The sequence below is a fragment of the Symphalangus syndactylus genome, chromosome 2, assembly GCF_028878055.3.
Source record: "Symphalangus syndactylus isolate Jambi chromosome 2, NHGRI_mSymSyn1-v2.1_pri, whole genome shotgun sequence".
Classification (NCBI taxonomy): Eukaryota; Metazoa; Chordata; class Mammalia; order Primates; family Hylobatidae; genus Symphalangus; species Symphalangus syndactylus.
This window is the reverse complement of record NC_072424.2, coordinates 38,720,023-38,745,926: the sequence shown is the minus strand read 5'-3', so window position 1 is coordinate 38,745,926 and position 25,904 is coordinate 38,720,023. Positions and strand designations below refer to the sequence as shown.

At 44.2% G+C, this 25,904-nt stretch overlaps 1 protein-coding gene and 1 long non-coding RNA gene across 7 annotated transcripts in view; one reads left to right on the top strand and one right to left on the bottom strand.

The window, feature by feature from the left end:
- Window positions 1-25,904, bottom strand: part of DNMBP (dynamin binding protein) — a 131,214-nt gene that overhangs the window by 35,497 nt on the left and 69,813 nt on the right. Inside the window, exon 1 of one of the 6 annotated variants that reach the window (XM_055252085.2) lies at window positions 13,286-16,847. The exons of the other annotated variants lie outside the window; for them this stretch is intronic. Within the exon in view, the coding sequence (XP_055108060.2) occupies window positions 13,286-14,441 (1,156 nt within the window). The 5' untranslated portion in view covers window positions 14,442-16,847. Of the gene's footprint in view, window positions 1-13,285; window positions 16,848-25,904 lie in introns of those variants that run through there. 6 annotated transcript variants of the gene reach the window in all.
- LOC129467698 (uncharacterized) overlaps window positions 21,396-25,904 on the top strand; it is a 78,415-nt gene continuing 73,906 nt past the window's right edge. The window contains exon 1 of the long non-coding RNA XR_008652435.2: window positions 21,396-21,639. This is a non-coding gene — a long non-coding RNA (uncharacterized lncRNA). The remainder of the gene's footprint in view (window positions 21,640-25,904) is intronic.

Sequence of the window (25,904 nt, the reverse complement as noted above, 5' to 3'; positions counted from 1 at the left end):
GGGGAGTAAATTAAAACTTTAATACTTTTTCTATTTAAAAAAAAAAAAAAATCAAACCTCAATACTTTATCTACTTTAAAAAAAATCAAACCTTATAGCCCAGAAGCCCACTTTTAGGAATTTATTCTACTAAATAATTGGACAAGGGCACAAATATGTTCATACAGGGATGGTCAATGTTTTAAAAAGCTTAGAAGCAACCTAAACAGAAAAAACTAAAATTTCCTCAAAAGGGTCTGGGTAGAGAGCAGTGGAGTGTGCCTGTAGTCCCAGCTACTCAGGAGGCTGAGGCAGAAGAATTGCTTAAATCCAGGAGGCCAAGGCTGCAGTGAGCGAGATCACGCCACTGTACTCCAGCCTTGGCAACAGAGTGAGACTCTGTCTCAATAAAAAACCAAAAAAGCAAAAGGGCCCAGGTAAATAAACTATGGCATGTCCATTTAATAAAATACTCTTATAAGGCCGGGTGCAGTGGCTCACACCTATAATTTCAGAACTTTGGGAGGCCAAGGCAGTGGATCACCTGAGGTCAGGAGTTCAAGACCAGCCTGGCTAACATGGCAAAAACCCATCTCTACTAAAAATACAAAAATTAGTTGGTTGTGGTGGCACACGCCTATAATCCCAGCTACTCCAGAGGCTGAGACAGGAGAATCACCTGAACCTGGGAGATGGAGGTTGCAGTGAGCTGAGATTATGTCAATGTACTCCGGCCTGGGTGACATCTAACGTGAATTGCTGAAAAAGTTTATGAAAGAATTGTAGTTTTGTTAAAAAGGGAAAAATATTTTAAATGCACATATTTGAAAAAAGTGTTAAAGGTGACAGAAACCGAGTTTTTCCTTTCTTTTCACTTACTCCCATTTCTAGTATTTTTTTTTTTTTTTTGAGACAGAGTCTCGCTCTGTTGCCCAGGCTGGAGTGCAGTGGCACAATCTCGGCTCACTGCAAGCTCCGCCCCCCGGGTTCACGCCATTCTCCTGCCTCAGCCTCTCCGAGTAGCTGGGACTACAGGCGCCTGCCACCACACCCGGCTGATTTTTTTGTATTTTTAGTAGAGACAGCGTTTCACCGTGGTCTCGATCTCCTGACCTCGTGATCCGCCCGCCTCGGCCTCCCAAAGTGCTGGGATTACAAGCGTGAGCCACCACACCCGGCCCCATTTCTAGTATTTCTATGATGAATATATAATATTGCTATGACAAAGAATAATAAAGTAGAAAAAAGAACATTTGCTGTAAAACGAGAATATTCTAACAGTCAGCCCCCAATTACCATTAGTCCATTTCACACGTTCTTCACCTTTTAATAATCTGAGGTTTCTTTCCTGACCTATCAATCCCTTTAAATGGATGAAGAAAATAGGGGCCGGGCGCGGTGGCTCACACTTGCAATCCCAGCACTTTGGGAGGCCGAGGCGGGTGGATCACGAGGTCAGGAGTTCGAGACCAGCCTGGCCAACATGGTGAAACCCCATCTCTAAAAAAAATACAAAAATTAGCTGGGCGCAGTGGTGCCCACCTGTAGTGTAGTCCCAGCTACTCGGGAGGCTGAGGCAGGAGAATCCCTTAAACCCAGGAAGCGGAGGTTGCACTGAGCCAAGATGGCACCACTGCACTCCAGCCTGAGCGATGGAGTAAGACTCTGTCTCAAAAAAAAAAAAAAAAAAAAAAAGAAAGGAAAACATTGTTGAAATAATATGCAAAAAAGAAAGCAAAAACACAACTGCCTGCCTAGCAATGCATCTAGAAGCAGTCTTTCTGCAGCAAACCCTGAGAGGAGGCGATTTGTCTGTACACGTGCTCATACCCTCCCCAGCCCTGCCTGGAGGAATCACAAACCCTGGTTTTCCGTGTTACCACAACACTCTGGCCAGCCCACCCAACCCCCATTGCTTTTCCTCTAGCACCTACTTTACTTCTATTTGGAGAAATTTTATCCTGCTCTGTGTAAAACTTCCAGAGCTGCACGGCTCATAGCAGACTTCCTGGATCACCAAACTTCAGAGGTAAATCTATTACAGTTAGGTCCTAAATCTCAACAGCAAGAGGAAAAACGTTCCTGGTGGCTTTCGCTCTGTAATGCCGGTCTATTTTGGCAAGTAGTCTGAAGTAAAATCCCCGCTGGGAGAAACTCCACCTCGGAGACCTAGCTCAAAGCCTCCCTTTCCCCTTTTCATATCCAGGTCCCAGTCTAGGCAAACAGGACAACAAATGAGGATCAAGTGCCCAAATTACAGGAGTCTGCAACTTCTTTTTCTTTTTTTGAAAAGGAGTCTCACTGTCGCCCAGGCTAGAGTGCAGTGGCACAATCTGGGCTCACTGCAACCTCCGCCTCCCAGGTTCAAACAATTCTCCTGCCTTAGCCTCCGGAGTAGCTGGGATTACGGGCATCCGCCACCACGCCCAGCTAATTTTTGTTCTTTTAGTAGAGACAAGGTTTCACCATGGTCTGCAACTTCTTATGCTGCAGGACAGTGAGTTTAATACTAGGAGTAACTCAAACACCATTTCTGAACACTCACCAAATACACATAAATCCTAGCATGGTATGCTGATAAGCTTAAAACTGTGGGATTATTATTATTTAATCTTTAGGCAGCATAAGTAAAATAATCAACAGGGCAAAGATAATTTTTGTAAAATTAAAGTTGTCACTGTTTAATAAGCACATTTTTATAATGTCAGTCAATAAAACTTTACGTGAAAAGCTCTATTTTCTACACACATACACACACAATCCGATTTCTATTTTACCAAGGCTCTTGAGGCAAGGTAATACTGCTCACGTTTTACAAATGAGGAAACAGGCAAAGAGGAATGAAATGACTTAAGACCAAACAGCTCATAAAGCAGCATATTCAAAACTAGCCTCCCAAGCCAGTGCTCTCCATTAAACGTCAAGGCCTGTTCTGGATTTTGTGTCTTATCCATAAAAGCATGGCCATTTCCTGCATTATATTTCCATTAACACTACAGTGATGGTTCAAAATTTGCTCAACTACATAACCCTCTATTTTTCTATCCTACTCTATAAAATCACTTTCTTCAGTTTATATTAGGCAGTTTACTTTTATTCCTTCCACTTGCTCTCATAACATTTTATATATCTTTTACAACTATCCCACCTTCCCCCCCAAAAATCAGTTGATCTAAATTATAATCGTTTAAAGTTTTAATTATAGGCTGGGTGCTGTGACTCACGCCTGTAATCCCAGCACTTTGGGAGGCCAAGGCAGGTTGATCACCTGAGGTAAGGAGTTTGAGACCAGCCTGGCCAACATGGTAAAACCCCGTCTTTACTAAAAATACAAGAATTAGCCGGGTGTGGTGGCACGTGCCACCAGCTACTTGGGAGGCTGAGGCAGGAGAATCACTTGAACCCGGGAAGCGGAGGCTACAGTGAGCCACGATGGTGCCACGGCACTATGGCTTGGGTGACAGAGGGAGACTCCATCTGGGAGCTGGGGCAAGGATATGGAAAGCTGAAATGTCCTCTAAAGCATTCTGTAGTTTCAGTCAGGAAGTTTCATCTGTTGGAACTTCAGGATTAGCAAAACAAGTGGAATTAAACTAGATGGTCTTTAAAGTTAGTTCCATTTGAGTGAATGAATCTAGTCTAACACGCAAGATATAAATTCATGAAACAAAAGAATAAGACAAAATAGAATAAACTAAGGTAGTAAGTGTTTAGGTTTTATTTATTTAAAAGGGTGAACCTAATCTCTCAAAATAAGGATTACTATATTTCCTTTTTTTTTTTTTTTTTTTGACACAGAGTTTTGCTCTTATTGCCCAGGCTGGAGTGCAATGGTGTGATCTCGCCTCACCGCAACCTCCGCCTCCTGGGTTCAAGCAATTCTCCTGCCTCAGCCTCCCGAGTAGCTGGGATTACAGGCATGTGCCACCACGCCTGGCTGATTTTGTATTTTTAGTAGAGAGGGGTTTCTCCATGTTGGTCACAATGGTGGCCTTGAAATCCTAACCTCAGGTGATCCACTCGCCTCGGCCTCCCAAAGTGCTGGGATTACAGGTGTGAGCCACTGCGCCCGGCCCTATATTTCCAATATTTTGATGGTAAAATCTGATTAAACCTAGGATATGGGTGGGGTAAAGTCACTTCATTCCCCTATCTCTTCCTGGGCTTCGACTTTTGGGGATATATGTGGAGCTGCTCCTAGATCTTGGGAGAGCAGCAGGTGTGGTGAATAAAGCACCCAGAGAATAATTCAGAAGGCCTCACCCTGCCTTCCTCCTACCTGTGTGACCTTGGACATGTTATACAACCTTTCTGGGCTGTTGCTTCTGTGTGTGTAACAAAGGGGTTGGGCCTCTTTGTCACTTTCAGCTCTGAACTCTGACTTGACTTCTCAGTCTTTTTTGTTTTGTTTTTGAGACAGAGTCTCGCTGTTGCCCAGGCTAGAATGCAGCGGCACACTCAAAGCTCACTGCAGACTCAACCTCCTGGGCTCACGCAATCCTCCCAAGTAGCTGGAACCACAGGCGCAAGCCACTACACCCAGTTATTTTTTTTATCTTTTGTAGAGATGGGGTCTCATTATGTTGCTCAGGCTGGGCTCCAACTCGTGAGCTCCAGGAATCTTCCTGCTTCAGCCTCCCAAAGTGCTAGGATTACAGGTGTGAGCCACTGTGCCCAGCTGACTTCCCACTCTTTTACTTCATTTACTCCTCTCAGTTGGGTATGAGCACACTAACCTCTAACCAGTTCCGCAAGGAACATCACTTACTATGGGAGGCCTCTGTCTAATCATCCAGTTAGTCATTTCCTCTCAGTGAGCCCAGAGAACTGGGCACCTGCCACTATTATGAAACCTGTAACAACAAAGTTTAATGGTCTGTTTCCTTATTATTCCTTGAACAAGACAAGCTAGGCTTTTCCATCCTTTCTGCTCACCTGCTGTCATTTAAAACTCAAGTCCCAGCTTCTCCATGACACTTTCTCTAGTCCTTGGATTGCTCTTTCCTCGAAATTCACCTCTTCGGCAACAGGTAATAACCCTTGCTATTTAACTTCTGATATACACATTCTGGGACCCAAAGTAGAATATTTATTGAGCATCTATTATATGCCAAGTACTATGTCAGATTCTGGAAACACCATCTTCATCCACTGCTATCATGGAGCTTAGACTCTACTGGACTGATCTGTGTACTCTGTATGCACTCAACCTACAGTACTTAGCATAGCAACTGGCGTTTAATAAATGGCAGCAATTGAGACCAGGCGTGGTGGCCCATGCCTGTAGTCTCAGCACTTTGGGAGGCCGAGGCAGGTGGATCACTTGAGGCCAGGAGATTGAGATCAGCCTGGCCAACATGGCAAAACTCTGTCTCTACTGAAAAAAAAAAAAAAAAATACAAAAACGTAGCTGGGTGTGGTGGTACATGCCTATAGTCCCAGCTACTCAGGTGGCTGAAGCATGAGAATCGCTTGAACCTGGGAGGTGGGGGCTGCAGTGAGCCAAGATCACGCCATTGCACTCCAGCCTGGGCAACAGAGCGAGATTCCATCAAAAAAAAAAAAAAAAAGCAGCAACTAGTATTACTTAGCAGAGTGCCCTAAGCATCACTCTGCTATGATTGTGATGTTTTAGATTCAATGAAATGCAATGTATTTCATTGATTTGTTTCCTTTCAGTTTATGATGAGAAGAAAGGGGTGTCTTGACACTGTGGAACCAGGTCTGCTGTGCAGCTATGAATACAAACATGGATCTTCTTCCCAAATATGACTACCAGCACTGTCACACCCCTGTAGCCTGTTGGCCTGGTATTTATGTACAGCCACGGGCACTTCCTGGTTTCTCAGGAAATATCAAATTGGAAAACTGTGGTATCAGGGCGAGTGAGTCAGAGATCTGAGGTCCCACCTGAGCATGCCATGGTATTGTAAGTTAGTTGCTTTGATTCACTCCCCCTTCCCACTGTACCCCTTAACACCCTCAGGTCCATATGAAAGAAGATACCCTAGAAGAGTGTATCTTCCCATCCTAACTCAATATCTTGCCTTTCCTTGATACCTCTTGCTTTTACAGAGGCCTGGGGTCTCCCCAGACCAACATTCCTTCATTGTTGATGGAATGTTATGTAAAAATAATATAGGTAACGGCTTGGGAAGAAAACACATAACCTAGCTGCTGCTTTTTTTTGTTTTTTGGTTTTTTTTTCTTAAAAAAAAAAAAAGGTCTCCCTCTCTTGCCCAGGCTGGAGTGCAGTGGTGCAATCATAGCTCACTGCAGCCTCAACTTCCTGGGTTCAAGCAATCTTAACCACCTCAGCCTCCTGAACTGCTGGTACCACAGGCACGCACCACCACGCCCTGCTAATTTTGTTTGTCTAGCTTCTTGAGAACACAACTCAAGATTCCAAGAAGCAAGGCTGGATGAGAGTTGGCCAAATTGGAGCATTCTAATCTTGGAAGAGGAGTGCCTAACTCACTTGAAAGCTTCAGTTATCTCCCAACTCTTGAAGAAATATGGCCCTGCATTCATTTCCTCTTGCCTCCACGTATTTATTTTTTCCCTCTCCTTTGCCTCCTAACTACCCCATTTATCTTCAGACATTTTTTTCCTTTTCTTTTTCTTGACACTTTGAGGATCTTGTTGCATACCAAACAGCTTCAGACATTGACATCTCCTGTAATTCCAGCACTTTGGGAGGCTGAGTCGGGCAGATCACCTGAGGTCAGGAGTTCAGCACCAGCCTGGCCAACTTGGCAAAACCCTGTCTCTACTAAAAATACAAAAATTAGGGCCAGGTGCGGTGGCTCACACCTGTAATCCCAGCACTTTGGGAGGCCGAGGTGGGCGGATCACGAGGTTGGCGGATTATGAGGTCAGGAGTTTGAGTCCAGCCTAGACAACATGGTGAAATCCCGTCTCTACTAAAAATACAAAAATTAGCCAGGTGTGGTGGCACATGCCTGTAATCCCAGCTGCTCAGGAGGCTGAGGCAGAATAACTTGAACACCAGAGTTGGAGGCTGCAGTGTGCTGAGATCACACCACTGCACTGCAGCCTGGTCAAAAGAGTGAGAGTCCGTCTCCAAAAAAAAATAATAATAATAAAATTCTGATGTCTTCCTGACCTCCTCCAATATTCTTGCCCCATCTCTCTTACTGCCTCCCTCCTCCTGCACTATAACTGTGGGCATCTCTGAGGCTCAGTTATCAGGCACCTGCTCCTCTCCCCAGCTGTTCCTTCCCTCTGTACCTGAGCTGTATCTCAGTGATACATCTATGGAGGTGGCTCACCTCCATACAGGCCCAGCTCTGATTTCTTCCTCGAGCTCCAATCCAAACTCCTACTGGCGTCTAAGATTTCAGTACTCTAGTTCTTTCCTCCACCGTGTTCCTCACCACCTTCCCCATGTCTTTGTCACCACAACCCTGTGTCTTTCTCATAGTTTCCCCAACCAGAACTGTTCTCCTTGCTTCTCTCTGCCTATCCCAACTCCATTATTTCTTTAAGTTTCAGCCAAGTTCAAACATTTCCCTACAGTCTTTCCTAATAGCTCAAGCAAAAACTGGTCTTTCGGCTGGGCGTGGTGGCTCACGCCTGTAATCTCAGCACTTTGGGGGGCCGAGGTGGGTGGATCACCTGAAGCCAGGAGTTTGAAACCAGCCTGGCCAACATGGTGAAACCCCATCCCTACAAAAAAATACAAAAATTAGCCAGGCGTGGTGGTGCATACCTGTAATCCCAGCTACTCGGGAGGCTGAGACAGGAGACTCACTTGAACCTGGGAGGCAGAGGTTGCAGTGAGCTGAGATCATGCCACTGCACTCCAGCCTGGGCAACAGAGTAAGACTCCAGGCTGGGCACGGTGGCGGTGGCTCACGTCTGTAATCCCAGTACTTTAGGAGGCCGAGGCGGGTGGATCACGAGGTCAGGAGATCGAGACCATCCTGGCTAACACGGTGAAACCCCGTCTCTACTAAAAATACAAAAAAAAAATTAGCCGGCCGTGGTGGCGGGCACCTGTAGTCCCAGCTACTCGGGAGGCTAAGGCAGGAGAATGGCGTGGACCCAGGAAGCAGAGCTTGAAGTGAACTGAGATCATACCACTGCACTCCAGCCCAGGTGACAGAGCGAGACTCCGTCTCAAAAAAAAAAACAAAAAAAAAACAAAAAAAAACGAAACAAAAAACCTGGTCTACCTTCCAACTGTCCATAGCATTTACTGTCTATGCTATATACTTCTTTTGTATTTTGTCTCTTCAACTGATCTGCAAGCTCCTGCATGGCAGGTGTTTAAGAATAGAGTTGCCTTCTCTGAATACCTCCAATGCTTGGTACAATGCCAAGTACAGACATTAGTTAATAAACACCTGGTGGACTGCAATTAAAGGAGATATGGGATCTATGTGCTGGTATATTAATAATAAGCTTGAATACAGACTGTTGGAACAGATATCATGTTCACATGTTTGCAATGAAAAGAAATCTTGAATACCAGAGTCCTAAAAACTTTGAGCTGTCTGCGTACTACTTGGCAAAAATGCCTTCAAATCAATGCAGGTTTTTCTTATCTTGGGAGAAAAACAAAACAGAAGATTTTCCTGCTCCACAGCAATTATTGTCCCAACTTTTAAGGGACTGCTTTCACATCCTTATCACCACTGCCCTCCTAAACTCCCTGTCATATGCTCTGTGCCCCTGCTCCTACCCTCTACCAACCTACCAAATGCAAAGGTCTTTCCCGAGTCCATATCCTCTCTTGCACCTTTGCACCTCTGCTGTCTATAATATAGTTGCACCCTCTGTTGGCAGCCTCCCTCTGACTTTCCTAACACTTTTTTTTCTGTGAACTCTGCAGAGAATACCTAACACTTTTCTGATCTTCTAAATTCATCTTTGCAGACTCAATCTACGGCTGTGCTTCTGCCTTCAAGGGTGGTAATGTTGGAAAAGCAGTGGTCTAGGTGTTAAGAGAGCCAGATTCTATTCCTGCCCTAATCCTTGACCCAGTTACCTTGAAAACACATTTCAATTTCTCTGAGCTCTATCTCTTCATTTATAAAATAAATGGGTTGTATTTAAGTGTTTTTCAAACATTTTTTACTGTGACCCACACTTTATTTTTTATTTTATTTTTTTGAGACACAGTTTCACTCTGTCGCCCAGGCTGGAGTGCAGTGGCACAATCTCAGCTCACTGCAACCTCCACCTCCTGGGTTCAGGCGATTCTCCTGCCTCAGCCTCCGGAGTAGCTGGGACTACAGGCACCCACCACCACGCCCAGGTAATTTTTGTGTTTTTGTACACAGGGGGTTTCACCATGTTGGCAAGGCTGGTCTCAAACTCCTGACCTCAAGTGATCTGCCCACCTCGGTCTCCCAAAGTGCTGGTATTTCAGGTGTGAGCCACCACGCCCGGCCTGACCCACACTTTAGGCTGTGACTCACGTTTACATAATACATTTATGTCTATACACATACACATACACAAAGTATTACATGCTTACTTTTACAACACAGAATGTAGTATGAAAGTTTTTTCTATTTACTTTTATTTTTCAGAACTGCTGGTTGCAACCCCCAAATAGACTTCAAGACCCATTCATGAGTGGCTACCCATTATTTAGAAAGAACATGGGACTTGTGGCTATACAAGCTTCCTTCTAGTAATAACACAAGAAGCTCCTATGTTGTAGCCTTCCAACCCTGAACCTTTAGCCCTCTCTAGTTTTGTTTAGAGCCCTCTCTAGTTTCATAGTTTTCTCTGTAAGAGCTCTTCATTTAGATATCCTAATATTACTTACATTCAAAACAGGTAATGTGGAATTTGAAACACCAGGTCCCCTTCTCATCATAACCACGTATGTTATTAGCAAGTGTAAAACCTTAGTGCCCACACTTGGTCTAGTAATGGTTGAGTAGCTCACATTGTACTAATCTCCCTACTTATAACTACCAAAAACACTTTACAAGATTTATTTTCTTAACTTCTATGTATCTACTTTTATTTTTCTAGAGACGTGGTCTCACTCTGTCACCCAGGCTGGAGTACAGTGGCATCATCATAGCTCACTATAGCCTCTACCTCCCAGGCTCAAGTGATCCTCCCACCTCAGCCTTCTGACAGATATTTAAAAAAATAACTATATGCAGGCATTGAAAAGCAATCAAAAGCAGGCAGAATCTGGAGGGGATATGACTCAAAACAAGGGAAGCAAACTAGGTAAGATGCACCTGTCTCCAGTCCTCCCCTCAGGGCACTCCCTAGTCTTTTAGCACGCCGGGAAATAAAGCAAAAGAAGAAAGCCCACATGGGGCAATCTTACTGGGCTCAGCAGCCAAAGGTTCCAGTCTGGGGGCTCTGAAGACATTAGCTATTAAGGGGGAAATCCTGGAAAACAGTAAGCCACAGAGAGGAGAGCCCCAAAATCTGTGCAGAAATGCCTCTCAATCCTTCAACTGTGCATGCAGGTGATGAGACTCCAAGGAACCCCGTGGAAAGCTGGAGGCCAGAAGAGCCCAGCAGATAGATCTTCACCAACTGTCTGGCTCTGGGAAGACAGAGTTTGAAATCTGAGTCTCTCCAAATTAGGAGGTTCAATAAACACTTCCAATTTTCTGTTGAAACCTCAGAAGGGCCACACCTTAGGAATAAGGCCCACCTCTCAGAACTAGAGGGCCACACCCTAGGACTAAGAGCAAACCCCTAGCAGACCTGCCCTAAAAAACCTCAGATGGAGGCCTCAGGAGAATGACTGATCAGGCAGGTGAGAAAGGAAAGCCTAGGGAAAAACTTGGCTTCCTGCCTGGGGGAGAGGCTGGGGAGCAGCCACTGAACAGAGCTCTGTCTCAGATGGAGGAGGGGTGGCAAGGGGAAGACGGGAGAAGAGGAAGGGACAGGGCATTCCACTTAGACAATCAAACTTGGAAGTGTTTATGGTCTGGGGTAGATGTCCAACAGGGAGCAGGGACTATCAATCTGGAACTCAGAGACGAAACCATGGAGTGACAGGTGGGTGGGGCAACTTATAAAGGGGAAGGGAGGTGGGCGGATAAAACACAAAGAAATGGCCATTTATGAGCACCTACTATGTTCCGGATATGTGACTGTTTTATTTTTCTATCTCATTATGAGAGAGGTATTATCTTCACTTTAAAAATTGAGAATCCGAAACTCCAAGAGGTTAAGTAATTTTTGTCAAGTTAAGGCCATTTAGTAAATGGTGGAGCTGAGATTTGAACTCAAGGCAGACCAACTCTGATGCTTGTTCCTTTGTGTAATTACACAGTACTCCCTTGTAATATTCAGGAAGGGCGATGGCGTGAGAGAGCTAACAAAGAACGTTAGAATGCTGAAAGATTTCTAGTAAAGACAGAATTTGTTATAGGTCAAGAAGGATATTAGGGGTACAAAAAGGGGTGAACTAAATATGAATATACTTTCAAAAGTTAAGTCCTCAAAGATAAAGAGAGTTGTAGAAATGGAAATGATATTGGGTGGAACCGAGCTGGTTTCAGAGAGATCAGAGGGCACATTACAACACTGCAGAGAGAAGGGTTTCACTCCTGTTAAGTCAAACAGAATAAACACACTTTGATTACAGTTGGGAGGCTTAATACAATAAGGAACTAAAGATAGGAAACAAAGTTCACCGAAGGAACAGATGTGGGGGGAAGGGAAGAGGAACAATACAAAAACCAATATAAAGAATCACAGAATCAGACTTTTTTCTTTTTTAGCTGGAAGGAATTTAGAAGTTATCCAGTCCCTATCATTTCAGAGAGAAAATGCACCTAGGAAAAAATGACTAGCTGCTAAAAACCTCAGCCTCCCAACTAAAGCTGGGTTTGGTTTCATTTTTGTTTTTATAGGTGCAGGTTAAGAGCCTGTTAGGTCCAAAATGGTGCTCCAGAAATTCAGTTAAGTCAAGCCCATTTGGAAGACCACCAGGTTAACCACCGGCCATCCCAGGACCACAGCAGGCTTATCTTTTTCAGTCTGTGGTGGCCCCCAGTACAAATCTAACCAGCCAGCCCATTCTGAAGGAGACCTAGACGAGAAACTTTCCACTTAGGGGGAGAGTATGAGATGGATTTTTCAGATCATTCACATTCTCTGACTAACCTTTATCCTCTGGTCACAGCCTGGATCCCAAAATTGGCCAGAACCGGAAAGGCTGTTTGGCATGAAGACAACATACAGCATACACACACGAAAGGTTTAACAGAGAGTCCGGTAATTATAAAAATAACACAGTAGAAATAAAGCTCACTTATGAGAATTGAAGAAAAGATATAATGGCAAGAAAGAAAGCATCTCTACATGATAAAAGACTCCTAATATTCTCATTTCAGAGACAACGTAGTTAAGGCTCAGTGAGATGAAGTGATTTGAAAGCTAGAAATAATCTTCTGGAATCCACAAGAGTGTCAGTACTCATCATTCACTTAAGATTCCTGAATGTCAAGGAGTGAACAATCTATAAAACAAATCAGGGCTACTCTGGGCACACTGCCTATGGGGTAGCCCTGCTCTGAAAGGAGCAGTAAAAAAAAAAATCAAAATGAAGGCCTGGCAATGGTGGCTTACACTTGTAATCCCAGTACTTTGGGAAGCACAGGTGGGTGGTTTGCTCGAGCCCAGGAGTTCAAGATCAGCCTGGGCAACATGGTGAAACCCTGCCCCTACAAAAAAATAAAAAAAGTAGCCAGGCATGGTGGCATGTGCCCACAGTCCCAGCTACTCAGGAGGCTGAAGTGGGAGGATCTCTTGAGCTCAGGAGTTTGAGGCTGCAGTGAGCCATGACCATGCCACTGTTCTCCAGCCGGGGGGACAGAATGAGATCTTGTTTCAAAAAAATAACAAAAATAAAGTCAAGTCTTCTTTTCCATTACTGTCCAAAGAAGTGTAGGGACTGAGAGAAAAAAAAAAACATGCCAGGAAAATGAATTTTAGCTTGATGCCCTGATAATAAACTTGCTGCCCCGACAAGATGAACAAAAACATGAAAGTAAGAAAGGAAAGATACTTGAGATTAGAGACATCTGAAAAAACCAGGAAGAGTAAATAAAAGTTCCCATGAGAGCGCTGTCCGAATGTTGCATATTTTTAGCACTGTATATACTCTTGCTCTGTACAATGCCTTCCAAAGTAATTAAATCTCTAAGGTTGTTCTCACTCAAGGTGCACTTGATAAGAAGTTCAGGGCCCGGGTTCCTTAAGAACACAAGTGTTCCTAGTACCTGGTATAACTACCCTTTAAATCTATTTTTATGCTTTATCTTAAGAAGGCTGGCTGAGTTCATACCTTGGGTTTTCTTCCTGTTTTGCACGAACTCTGAGCGCCTCAGGGCGCTGGGTGCCGTGCGGCGGAGGCAACTATTCCTTCTCCAAGTCTCTGGGCCATTTAATTTTCTCTCTTCCTCTAAATGCCAGATGTTCTTCTCTAATGACAAGCTCTGAGGAATCCCCAAATGACGTCCTCCTTGTTCTCCCCTGGTACACTGAGTCTGCAGACCATCCAGAAGGATCCCGCTGCCCCCATGTGCCTTCGTTCTTGGTATGCCAATGCCATTATACTCTAAATTCTCCATTTGATGGAGAGAATCTGTTCCTCTGGAATTATGAGATTTATATGCACAGTTTGCAAATAAAGCATCATAGCCTTTATTTTCTGTATCAAAATCTCCCTGATCCATGATATGAGTCTTTGCTTTGGGATACATTTTGTCATTTTGATGAACATTCCTGTCCCCTTCATGGTATTTGATAAATTCCTTATCTTCATTGACACCATTCGAATCTGAAAAGCTCACAGGCTGACCATCAGGATAACTCCCAGGAACATGATATAAATTGCTGTGTTCTCTACAATAAAAATTAGTTGCCCGACAATCCTCAAGATTATAGTTAACATTCTCATGGTCTATATACCACAACTGAGGTTGACCTAAATTCGCTGAAGAATCATCCAAACCCCTACAGTCAGTCAATTGTTCAGCTTTTTTAGAGTCCTCAGGATTATAATTCAGATTCTTACAGTCTGAGTAGCCATTTGCCTCCCTGTATCCACCAGCTTTTGAGGTCACATCTGGGCTTCTCGTAGGTGAATTATCCTTCATCCCAGGGCTGGGACTCTCATAATCTACATTTTCTGGACTCCTATAACCATCATGACCTCCGTGGTACACACAGCCCTTTCCACTTTTACATGCTTCCCCACAGTCCATATAGCTTGGTTCACTCTGTTCAAAATCCCAGTATCCACAATCCCTTTTTCTGTAGGGCCGATGCTGCCCCTTGGCCCAGTACCTGGGATCCAAGTCATTTTCTCTGTAGAGTCCATCCAGCACCGTAAGGTTCCTTTTCCGTAGACTCCCGTAGTCTTCATACTCCCAGCTGGAGTCCCAGTGCCTTTTCTCCTCCACTTCCCTTTCTTTTCTAGCCTTCTGGGTTTCACACATATTCTATGTGCTTAAAGACAAAGGTTTTACTTTTCTTTTCCATGGACCTGGGCTGGGCTGTGGACAGGTGCAGTCTAGCCTAAGGCTGGATTTGTCCTGCTTAAAATGTCTCCCAAGCATTCCAGACACTCTTCTTTTTGCTGTGGTCGGAGCACAGAGAGATGTGGAGTTATTTCAACCTCAGGATCCAATCAGCGAGCTACTCTATCTTTCTCCAGAGGCCAGAAGATAATGAGTAACTAGTATGCATGTGATTGGAGTTGCCAGCTTTGTTTGGTGTTTCCCTCAAGCTGGTCAAACTGGCTTGGCTGCTTTACTGCTGAAGATAGAGGCATTCTGCTGCTCGAAAGGTTTTGCAGGAAAAGTCGTGTGAAAGAGAAACAGCCCCCCTTTAGAAGTCCAGGTCAGGTCATATATCAGTCTCCCCTGCCTCTTTAATCCTTTAGTAAGCCACCAGGGGTATAAACAAGTGCTTTCCTTCTCGTGCAGCTCAAGCTGCACCTCCATTCCCCATCCTCCAAGTCCACCTTTCTAATCCTTGAACATCTGAAACCTTTCAGGACTTCAACCCTTAACTTAGAGGCAGGACTCTTCTGAGTGCTTTGCTTTTCTGGAATTCAAGTCACCAGTTAGTGTACACTCCAATTGCAAGCTGCTGAAGCACCCACCTGCAGACAGTTAGTCATACAACTGAAGGAAGAAAAAGTACTTCCTTTTACTTTGATCTGGTGAGTAGGTGATTTTATAGTGTAAATACTCTTCCCAGAATGGAGTTAGGTATGTGTTCACATTTTCCCAGATACTTGTCATGCCAGGGAAGCATCAAAAACATTCACTTCTTAAACCTCTTTTCTAGTTAATTCATACACATATTTAAGAAGTCGAAAATGAGGCCAGAAATCAAAAAGGCAGGTAAATGGCTATTTAAATCAACAAATATTAGATCATTACCTATCATAGAGGAGGCATTGTGGAAGAGAAAAAGACAAACAAGTTAGTCTCTGCCTCTTACAATGCAGAAGCAACACGCTTAAAGAAAGATCTAATGTGATAAGTGCTATGGAGCAAAGACAAACAGCAACAGCACCAAAGCAAAGTCCCTGGCATGGCAAGTGGAGGCTTCAGGGAAGCAGTTGGATGTGAACAGTGACTTCAAGGAGAAGCAGGATCTCGGCAGACTTCACATATGGAGCACTAAGAAACGGGGAATCATCTGAAGGATATAATACGTGGAAAATAACAGAGGAGGCTGAAGAGATAGGTTGGGGTGGAACCCAGAGGATGTCAATGACATTTATTTTATTCAATGGAAAGCAAAGAGTCATGCGGTTTTTAAGCGCGGGAAACACATGCTAAGAGACAGGCCTTAATAAGATTACTCTTTTAGCTGTCTGGTCATTTCTTGGATGTCTAGGAATGATTCCTCGAACTTTAATCCTTATTTGTGAAATAATATCCAGAACCCTGAGGAAAACTGCCTTATATGCTTTGCTAATAATTAGATGTTTACTCTTGGGTAACTACTAATTCTCTCTGGGACTCAATCTACCCATCAATAAAATAAGGCGGTTGGCCACAATGACTCCTCGGATTCCCCCAGCATGTTTCTAGATCACCTGCCCCCTCAAACAAAAGGCCAATAAAAAATAAATTGACCAGTAGTATTTATCAGTCAAAGCACATGTGTTGTAAATTTGTGATGCCATGAATGTGAGCTCTCAGGAAAGAAGTTCTGACATGGCTAGTATGGAAACCTGAATAAAACACTGTACGTGGTCAGGCTGCATAAAGCATATAGTTCCCCTGGCATTTAGAGAGAGCCCAAAAGCAGTCCGTGAGGAACCCAGGACTGCAGTCAGACTGCTCATATCCAATTCTAAGAAGACCTGCACTCCTTCTTACCATTTTATTCCTAATGCATTTCCCATTCAAATAAAAAATCCAACCAGAGGAAACAAGCAGTGTGGCTGGGATTAATTGTGCATGAGTCAAAGGCTTGGGCTGACCCTAAGGGTCACCATACTTCCTATTTTTCTGTTCCCAAAATCTGGTCTTGCTAGTCCAGGAGTTCCTTATATTGGTATTTCAGAAGTCTGGGAATGACCACTAGTTATTCTGGAGATACCGATCTAATGGAAAAAGTGATCCGTTCCTAAGGAATCACCTAGGATCCCAGGGGAATAGCTTGTATGACTCTTTCTGATGAAAAACAGAGACTCATGCTTCAGTAAGAGGGCTATAAAATAGGGGCATTGAGGCAGAATATGGTGACCCACACCTTTAATCTCAGCAGTTTAGGAGGCCTAGGTGGGAGGATCACTTGAGCCCAGGAGTTTGAGGCCAGCTTGGGCAACAAATGAGACCCCATCTCCACAATACAAAAAAAAAAAAAAAATTAGCTGGGCACAGTGGCACACACCTGTAGTCCCAGCTACTCGGGAGGCTGAGGCAGGAGGATCGCTTGAGCCTGGGAGGTCAAGCCTACAATGAGCAGTGATTGAGCCACTGCCCTCCAGCCTGGGTAACAGACTGAGACTCTGCCTCAAAAAGTAATAATAATCAAATGAATTTTAAAATAAAAAGGGTATTGAACTAAATAATCTCTAAAGTACTTTCCATGTTCTAAGTTGTGTATGTTTTTGAAGATTCACCTTTACTATGTAGAAATAACCAACAAAACAGCAGTCCATCAGGTAATAAAGCTTATCAAAACAGTTACCCTGCTGAAAATAGACAGGAAAACAAGCCTTATTATATGAGTTCATGGGGATCTGGCAAAACAAGGAAAATAGCATAATTCTACAGCTTTAAGAAAGTCAGTTGATTTCAAAGCCAGCAGAGCGAGAGTTATGGCACGCTTTTATTCACCTTCACCAAGAGGCCCATTGTGTCTGAACAGCAGTCAGTCACCAGTGCATTCCCTCTGTGTTCCCAATGGATGGCCTTACGGCCAGAGGGGGAAAAATTACTTGTTGATGCTTTTTTTTTTTTGAGACAGAGTCTCGCTCTATCGCCCAGGCTGGAGTGCAGTGGCGTGATCTTGGCTCACTGCAAGCTCCGCCTCCCGGGTTCACACCATTCTCCTGTTCAGCCTCCGCAGTAGCTGGGACTACGGGCGCCCACCACCATGCCCGGCTAAAGTTTTGTAATTTTAGTAGAGACGGGGTTTCACCGTGTTAGCCAGGATGGTCTCGATCTCCTGACCTCGTGATCCCCCTGCTTGGCGTCCCAAAGTGCTGGGATTACAGGCGTGAGCCACCGCGCCCAGCCTTGTGGTTTTTTAGGACCCCAACTTCTGACCAAGGGATAGGGAATCATAAGTTAAAGGAATGTAGAAATACAGGACCAAGACCCTATTTTTGGGGAACATTGAAACCAAATAATATCAAATTGAGAAAATTTGGGCATCTCTAAGTCTAAAATCTTATGTTAGGTGTTATATAGTATATAAAAATACAAGTGTCAGAATTCATGATATAGACAATAATTTCTTTTCTAGGCTATAGACAGCCAAGATGAATGTGAGCTTCTAAGGTTTTTTAGAGAAGCAAGCCAAGGTTTCAGATGGAGAGATAGTGTAACATGAGTAAGGCTTTGGGATTAATAATGATGTGGCTTCATAACAATGAAAGCCTCCTTGTGTGGAATAGGGTCTCCTATCATAGGTGAGATAATATTGGATAGTTGGAGAAAGGGAAGGTTATAACTGGATAATCATGAATGTAAGTTTGCTTTGGAGTGGAAGCAGAAGTCTTTTGGTAGCTCAGTAAACCTCTAGAGAGAGTGTCCAGAGCAAATTTATTTTTTATATATTTTGGGTAATAAGAATAGGATTATTGAGGAAGAAGCCATTAGCAGTAGGCTCCTTGTGCTTCATGGTAAAAGTTTGGCCCAGGGAGGGAGATGATAAAACTGGTACATTTGTAATCTTGATTTGTCATGAATCATTTGGTAGACTTGAAGAAATAATGCCTGGGGGCAAGATTTAAAAGGGTGAGATGGTGGGAATTGGACCAGGGTTGTAGCATAGAGCAATTAGTAGAAGGAAGAGGCTGGGCACAGTGGCTCACACCTGAAATCCCAGCACTGTGGGAGACTGAGGCGGGTGGATCACTTGAGTCCAGGAGTTCGAGACCAGCCTAGGCAACATAGTGAGACTCTGTCAAAATAAAAATTAGGTATGGTGGCACATGCCTGTAGTCTCAGCTGCTTAGGAGGCTGAGGTGGGACAATCAGTTGAGCCCGGGTGGTCAAGGCTGCAGTAAGCCGTGATTGCACCACTGCACTCGGCCTTGGTGATAGAGTGAGACCCTGTCTCCACAAAAAAAAAAAAAAAAAAAAAAAAAGGAAAGAAAAAAGGAAGAAATATTTTGAAAGAAGGAATTAGAAGAAAAAAGGAAATTAGCAGCAAAAGTCAGTTTGGAAAGCAGAATGTAATGAATTTATTTGGGAGTTGGAGTTGAAGAACAATCATCATTAGCAAATGAACATCAAGTGCTTGCCATGCAAAAGGCATCATACCAGACTCTTGAGATACCAAAGAGAAGGTGGTACCTATCATTAAGGAACCTGTAACCCACTTGTGAAGATAAGACAGATTAAGTTTTTTTTTTCTTATTTATTTTATTTTTTAGAGACAGGGCCTCTCTTTGTCACCCAGGCTGGAGTTCAGTGGTCTGATCATAGTTCACTGTAGCCTTGAACTCTTGGGCTCAAGCAGTCTTCCCACCTCAGCCTCACGAGTAGCTGAGACTACAGGCAATAGCTACCTTGCCTGAGTAGACTTAAATTTTTTGTTGTTGTTGTTGAGATGGAGTTTCGCTCTCGTCACACAGGCTGGAGTGCAATGGTGCAACCTCAGCTCACTGCAACCTCTGCCTCCCAGGTTCAAGCCATTTTTCTTCCTCAGCCTCTCGAGTAGCTGGGGTTATAGGCATGCACCCCCCTGCCCGGCTAATTTTGTATTTTTAGTAGAGACAGGGTTTCACCATGTTGGCCAGGCTAGTCTTGAACTCCTGACCTGAGGTGATCCACCCACCTCGGTCTCCCGAAGTGCTGGGATTACAGGCGTGAGCCACCGCACCTGGCCTAATTTTTTTTTTTTAATCAAGAGCACATAAAAATCAAGAACATAAAAGATAACCCAGTTTTCCAATGTGCTTGACTATAAAATGACTCATAGGATTTTGCCAGGTGCTTTGCTACCCAGATCTTATTTTACCTAAGCCAGGTGCATTCCTTGAGCACCTCTGACTTGGGTACTGAGTGAGAAGGAAATTTTAACTATAAAAGTATAGGTAAGATTAACTTTAATCTTAACTGTAAGATTAAAATAGATAATCTACAAATGAACAGCTTATAATCAGATAATTAAGAGTTTGTTATAAAACAATTGATTATAAAATTAGAGTAATTTTTTCAAAATTAAATCATAAATCATATAGAACTGAATTTTAATTTCATTTTTCCAGAAACATATACTGTGCTCTTATCCTTTCTTTACCTCAACTTCTTCTACACTAAGACAGATGCTAACTGTTCAGCTTACATTTTGTGAGGATAACCTGAAAATTGGTTATTTTCAAAAACAAAAGTGGTGATTATTGGTACCTTCTTTTAAGATCTCATTATAATATATTTTCAGGATAGGGACAGTTCAAGAAGGCCTCTGGAGAACATTATTGAACATTCATTGCCCATACCCTCCAACAAAGAACCCTTTACTGAAGATTTCTTTTTTTTTTTGAGACACGGTCTCACTCTGCTGCCCAGGCCAGAGTGCAGTGGTGCCATCATAGCTCACTGCAGGCTCAAACAATCCATGTTTCTATTTTCCGTCACAACTTATTTTTCCTTTCCTCAAATACTTAATGTGCTATTAGGCGCCTTTTGGATTCTTTACTGACTTACTGAATAAGCCTTTATTATTTACTGGAGTTAGGGTCTCGCTCTGTTGCCCAGGCTGAAGTGAAGTGGTACGATCTAAGCTCACTGCAGCTTTGAACTCCTGGGCTCAAGGGATTCTCCTGCCTCAGCCTCCCTAGTAGCTGGGACTACAGGCATTTGTCACCGTGCCCAGCCCAAATTAAACTCTAGATTGTCAAACCTTCTTTTATTTCTTATTCTTTGAGACAGAGTCTTACTCTGTCACCCAGGCTGGAGTGCAGTGGCATGATCTTGGCTCACTGCAACCTCCATCTCCGGGGTTCAAGAGATTCTCCTGCCTCAGCCTCCCAAGTAGCTGAGATTACAGGTGCCTGCCACCACGCCCAGCTAATTTTTATATTTCTCAGTAGAGACAGTGTTTCACCATGTTGGCCAGGCTGGTCTTGAACTGCTGTACTCCTGACCTGATCACTCCTCAAGTGATCCGCCCACCTTGGCCTCCCAAAGTGCTAGGACTACAGGTGCACCGGGCCCGAATGAACCTCTATATTGTCAAGCCTTCTGATGTCCACTTGTTTTGGTCCCTTGTACCTCCTCAACCAACAGCAGCAGCAGCAACAGCCCTGGCAGCTACCATGTTTTCAGTGTGTACTACGGGCTATGATCAGCACTAGGAAGTTGGTAGAGGTTTTCCATTTTTACTACCCTCCAAGGAGGGCATTTATTATACTTGTTTTACCACAGATAAAGAAACAATCTGCGAGTGTGAATAACCCGTCCAAGATCACACAAACTAGTACATGGCAGGGCCACGGTTTGAACCCAGATCTGTTTGATTTCATGGCACTAGACTAAGAAGAATATCTCAAAACACAGTAAATCTTAATTTCCCTCAAACCAAGTGAACAAACAAATAGACACTATCCTGGCCTAATTCAAAAGTGGACCACTACTGAGGCAAACCATATACACCCCAACACCGTCATTCCCTCTTTGTTTCCAGTCCTGGCCGACCAACCCTGCCCTCAGCTGGGCCTCACCAACCAACCACTATGAGCACACAGAATGGCAGTGACACACAAGACAAGATAGCCCAGCCTGAGTGACTCAGTCATTACAACCAATCACCTAAACCCAATAAAGATTGCGACTTGGTTCACCAAACCAACAGGAAGTCAACATTATTCGGGAGGATAGCTTTCACCACAAGTTAAAACAGAGCAACAGTGTAACAGAGAGAGCACTGGAGACCAGATGAGGAAATGACACCTGCCTTCTAGAAGTTCAATTTCTGCTAATAACCAGTTTTCAGGTATGATTACCCTCTTTGGCTGTCACTTTCCTATGTAGGAAATGTGGACATTAATGATTTCTCTGCCACTTTAAGTCTACAATTCTATGATCTTGTTTATTTCTAATCCAATTAAAAGATTAAATTTTCTCTGTTATGGAAAACAAAGTTCTCTTGCAACTTGGTATCTTTGATAAAGCTAGCAAGATAAGAAAAACACACCCAATAAATCAACCAAGAGAAGAGATAAAAAGAGAGGACTAAATTATAGGTAAGGATCCTAGTTATAAAAAGAAATTATTGGCCAGGTGTGGTGGCTCAGGCCTGTAATCCTAGCACTTTGGGAGGCCAAGGTGGGCGGATCACTTGAGGTCAGAAGTTCCAGACCAGCCTGGCCAATATGGTGTAACCCCATCTCTACTAAAAATATAAAAAATTAGCTGAGTGTGGTGGCAGGAGCCTGCAATCCCAGCTACTCAGGAGGCTGAGGCAGAAGAATCGCTTGAGCCTGCGAGGCAGAGGCTGCAGTGAGCCAAGATAGGCGCCACTGCATTCCAGCCCGGGTGACACAGCGAGACTCCATCTCAAAAAATAAAAAAAAGAAATTATAGTTGGGCAAGTGGAGACTGAACAGTTGGTTACAAAAGGGGGCTTCCCCCTCCTTTTCTAAGTCCAATTGCCTTTAGGACATTAAAGATAAGCAGTTTGCATAAAGAGGTAAACTCCCTCAGCTTTACCTCCACACTACTATGACTCAGATCTAAACAAAAGCTGTGAATGGGTTGCCATTTTTGAGTAATAAATCTGTGTACAGAGAAAGTGGCCAAAGAAAAAGGGAGAATGACTTTTCTACTTTTCTCAATGATGGGACTGCTGGTGAAATAGAACCTTGTAGACAGCCATCCCTCCTTCAGCACCCCCTCTCACTTTACACAATAGTCACACTCCACTGGCTCTTTTCAGCAGTCCTGAAGCACCACCTCACCATGATGTTTGCTGTTTGCTCCTAGTGGGTGGGCTATCATGACTATCTGTGTGATGCCCAGAGTGGACAGACTGCCACCTATTCTAGAAGTGAAGATGGGGAAGTAGGATTTGGAAGGAGAGAGAAGAGAGGGAGAAGGTAGAAGAAGGGTAAAGGAAAAAAAGGGAGAAAAGTGTGCCAAAAAAAAAAGAGCAAGAATATGTAACTCCCTAAACTTCTGTGGATTCCTCTGTGACTGCCCATGTTGTTGCTCCTGTTGACCCTTCTGACTCTGAGGGTCAACAACTCCTCACTCTCCAGGACTCTGCCCAGTGACATTCTGATTCCTATAGTTCTTGCTATTTTCCAGAGCACCTTGCAAATATCTCTCTTGGCTAACCTATGTTGTTACTTCATTAGACTTGCTTATCTCCTTTTATTATACTGAAGGTTCCTTGAGGGCAAGGATGGTCTAGCTTGTCTTCCTATCTCTAGCATAGCTCTGTAGATGGTAAAACCTCTTTGCAAAAATTATAACACTGAGAAAATTATAACAGTGAGAAAATTACAACAATGAAAGAGATTGGATCTAACCAACCCTCATCTTGTTTTTAACCTCCAAACCGTCCTTGATCACTCCTGGGCTTGGCCTAAGCCAACTGTGGGAGAAATTTAGTTTACAGTTGAAATGGAAATAGCCCTTCCACAAAACTAAACCACTTTTGTAAAACTAATGAAAGATCACCAAGTCGGAAGGATGAGAGGAGCCTAATTCTGCTAAGATATAGACATAAAGGATTACTAGCTGTTATTTAGAAGGCAACAAGATTCGCAACTTCCGCAATTACCCCTGCAGATAACACCATCATTGTAGAACCTAAGATTAATCTTTTGAGATGTCCTTTCAGGCTTTTGCATTTCTGAGGTCTGATGGCTCCACCTGGACCTGCCAACCAGTCCTGTGGTCCCACCCAGAAAGGGACTTGGTACAGGAGGACCATTGTCCACACCCCTATGGTTGCATCCCCAACCAATCAGCAGCACCCATTCCCCTAGCCCCTAGCCACTAAACCACCCTGGAAAAACCTCTGCATTTTTTTAGACTGATTTGAGTAGTAACTCCATCTCCCACATGGAGTGGCCAGCTGCATGTCAATCACTCTTTCTTCATACAACGGCCTCAGTGAATTGGTTTTGTTTGTGCAGTGGGCAGGAAGAACCCATTGGATGATTTCAATGGGGTACACAGTAGGTATTTAAATGTTTAATGAATCAATGCATGTAGCATTTATTTGGCACATGCTAGATGCTAGGTAGAAGGTAATCTAGCTTAGAGGTTAAGTGCACGGGCTTTGATAGCCCTGGACTTAAATCCTGACTTTGCCACTTACTAGCTATATAATCTTGGGGAGGTTATTTAATCTCTCTAGGCTTGTTTCTTCACCTTTTCACCATCAAACCTACCCTGCTACCTGCCTGTGCACCCAAACGCTCTGCCTCCCTCCTTTAACAATGGAGGAAGTGTCCCTGCTCTGATCCCAGGCCAATCTCTCTGTTGGCTTGCCGGACCCCTCCCCTCCTGATCACTCACTATCTAACAGCAGTGAGGCCCCCTCTCCCTGCTTCTTCAATGTGCCCATTCTAGTGGATCAGTCCCGTGAGCTTATGAACGCGTGCTGTTTCTCATCTTACAAACAACTTCCGCTGGCACCTCAATCCAATGTCCCCTGCTGCCACTACTGTTTTTTTGCTTTCTTTTATAGCAAAACTCTTCGAAAGACTTTTGAACACACAAAATGCCCAATGCCTCTCTTCCTTACCTCTCATTTTCTCTTGAATCCATTCCAATGGGGCTTGCATTCCAACATCATCCCTTCAGTGAAACTGTTCTTGACAAGGTCACTAAATCCCACGGTCATTTTGGAGACTTCACCCTACTTGGCCTTTCGGCAGCTTCTGATCCTGTAACTTGCCCTTTCTTTTTTTGAGACAGAGTCTAACTTTTTCACCCAGGCTGGAGTACGGTGGCGTGATCTTGGCTCATTGCAACCTCTACCTCCCATGTTCAAGTGATTCTCTTGCCTCAGCCTTCCAAGTGGCTGGGATTACAGGCACCCGCCACCAAGCCTGGCTAATTTTTGTGTTTTTAGTAGTGACAGAGTTTCACCATGTTGGTCAGGATGGTCGCAAACTCCTGACCTCAAGTGCTCCGCCCGCCTCGGCTTCCCAAAGTGCTGGATTACAGGCGTGAGCCACCGTGCCTGGCATCACTTGCCCCTACGTGAAACCGTTTTTCCATTTGGCTTTCCTTCTCCTTGGCTGGTTGCCCCTTCTTTGCTGGCCCATCTCCCTTGCCTTCCATATTCCTAAAGATTGGAATGCCCCAGGGCTAAGTTCTAGATCTTATTCTCCTATACGCCCAATTACCTGGCACACAGCAGGAATTCAAGAAGTATTGATATGACCAGAAATGTGGTTGCTACTTGCAACTCTAATTCTTCCAGTTGCCTAACCTCAGGGTTACCCCTCAGGGTTACCCTTGACTCTTCTCAATTTTTTTTTTTTTTTTTTTTGAGATGAAGTTTCACTCTTGTTGCCCAGGCTGGAGTGCAATGGCACAATCTCAGCTCACCGTAACCTCCTCCTCCCAGATTCAAGCGATTCTCCTGCCTCAGCCTCCCTAGTAGCTGGGATTACAGGCATGTGTCACCACGCCCAGCTAATTTTGTATTTTTAGTAGAGATGGGGTTTCTCCATGTTGGTCAGGCTGGTCTCGAACTCCTGACCTCAGGTGATCCGCCCACCTCGGCCTCCCAAAGTGCTGGGATTACAGGCATGAGCCACCACGCCTGGCCTCTTCTCAATCTTTTTTTTTTTTTTTTTTTTTTTGAGACAGAGTCTCGCTCTGTCACCCAGGCTGGAGTGCAGTGGCGCAATCTCGGCTCACTGCAAGCTCCACCTCCCGGGTTCACGCCATTCTCCTGCCTCAGCTTCTCCGAGTAGCTGGGACTACAGGCGCCCGCCACCACGCCCGGCTAATTTTTTGTATTTTTAGTAGAGACGGGGTTTCACCGTGGTCTCGATCTCCTGACCTCGTGATCCGCCCGCCTCAGCCTCCCGAAGTGCTGGGATTACAAGCGTGAGCCACCGCGCCCGGCCTTCTCAATCTCTTATACCTCACATCTAATCCACCAGCAAGTCCTACTGGCTCTAATTCAAAATATGCTGAGAGCTGAGCACCTCTCATCATCCCCACTGCTGCCATCCTGGTCCAAGCTGCTGGCATCCATCCCTTGCCTGGGTCACTGCAGTAGCCTCCTAA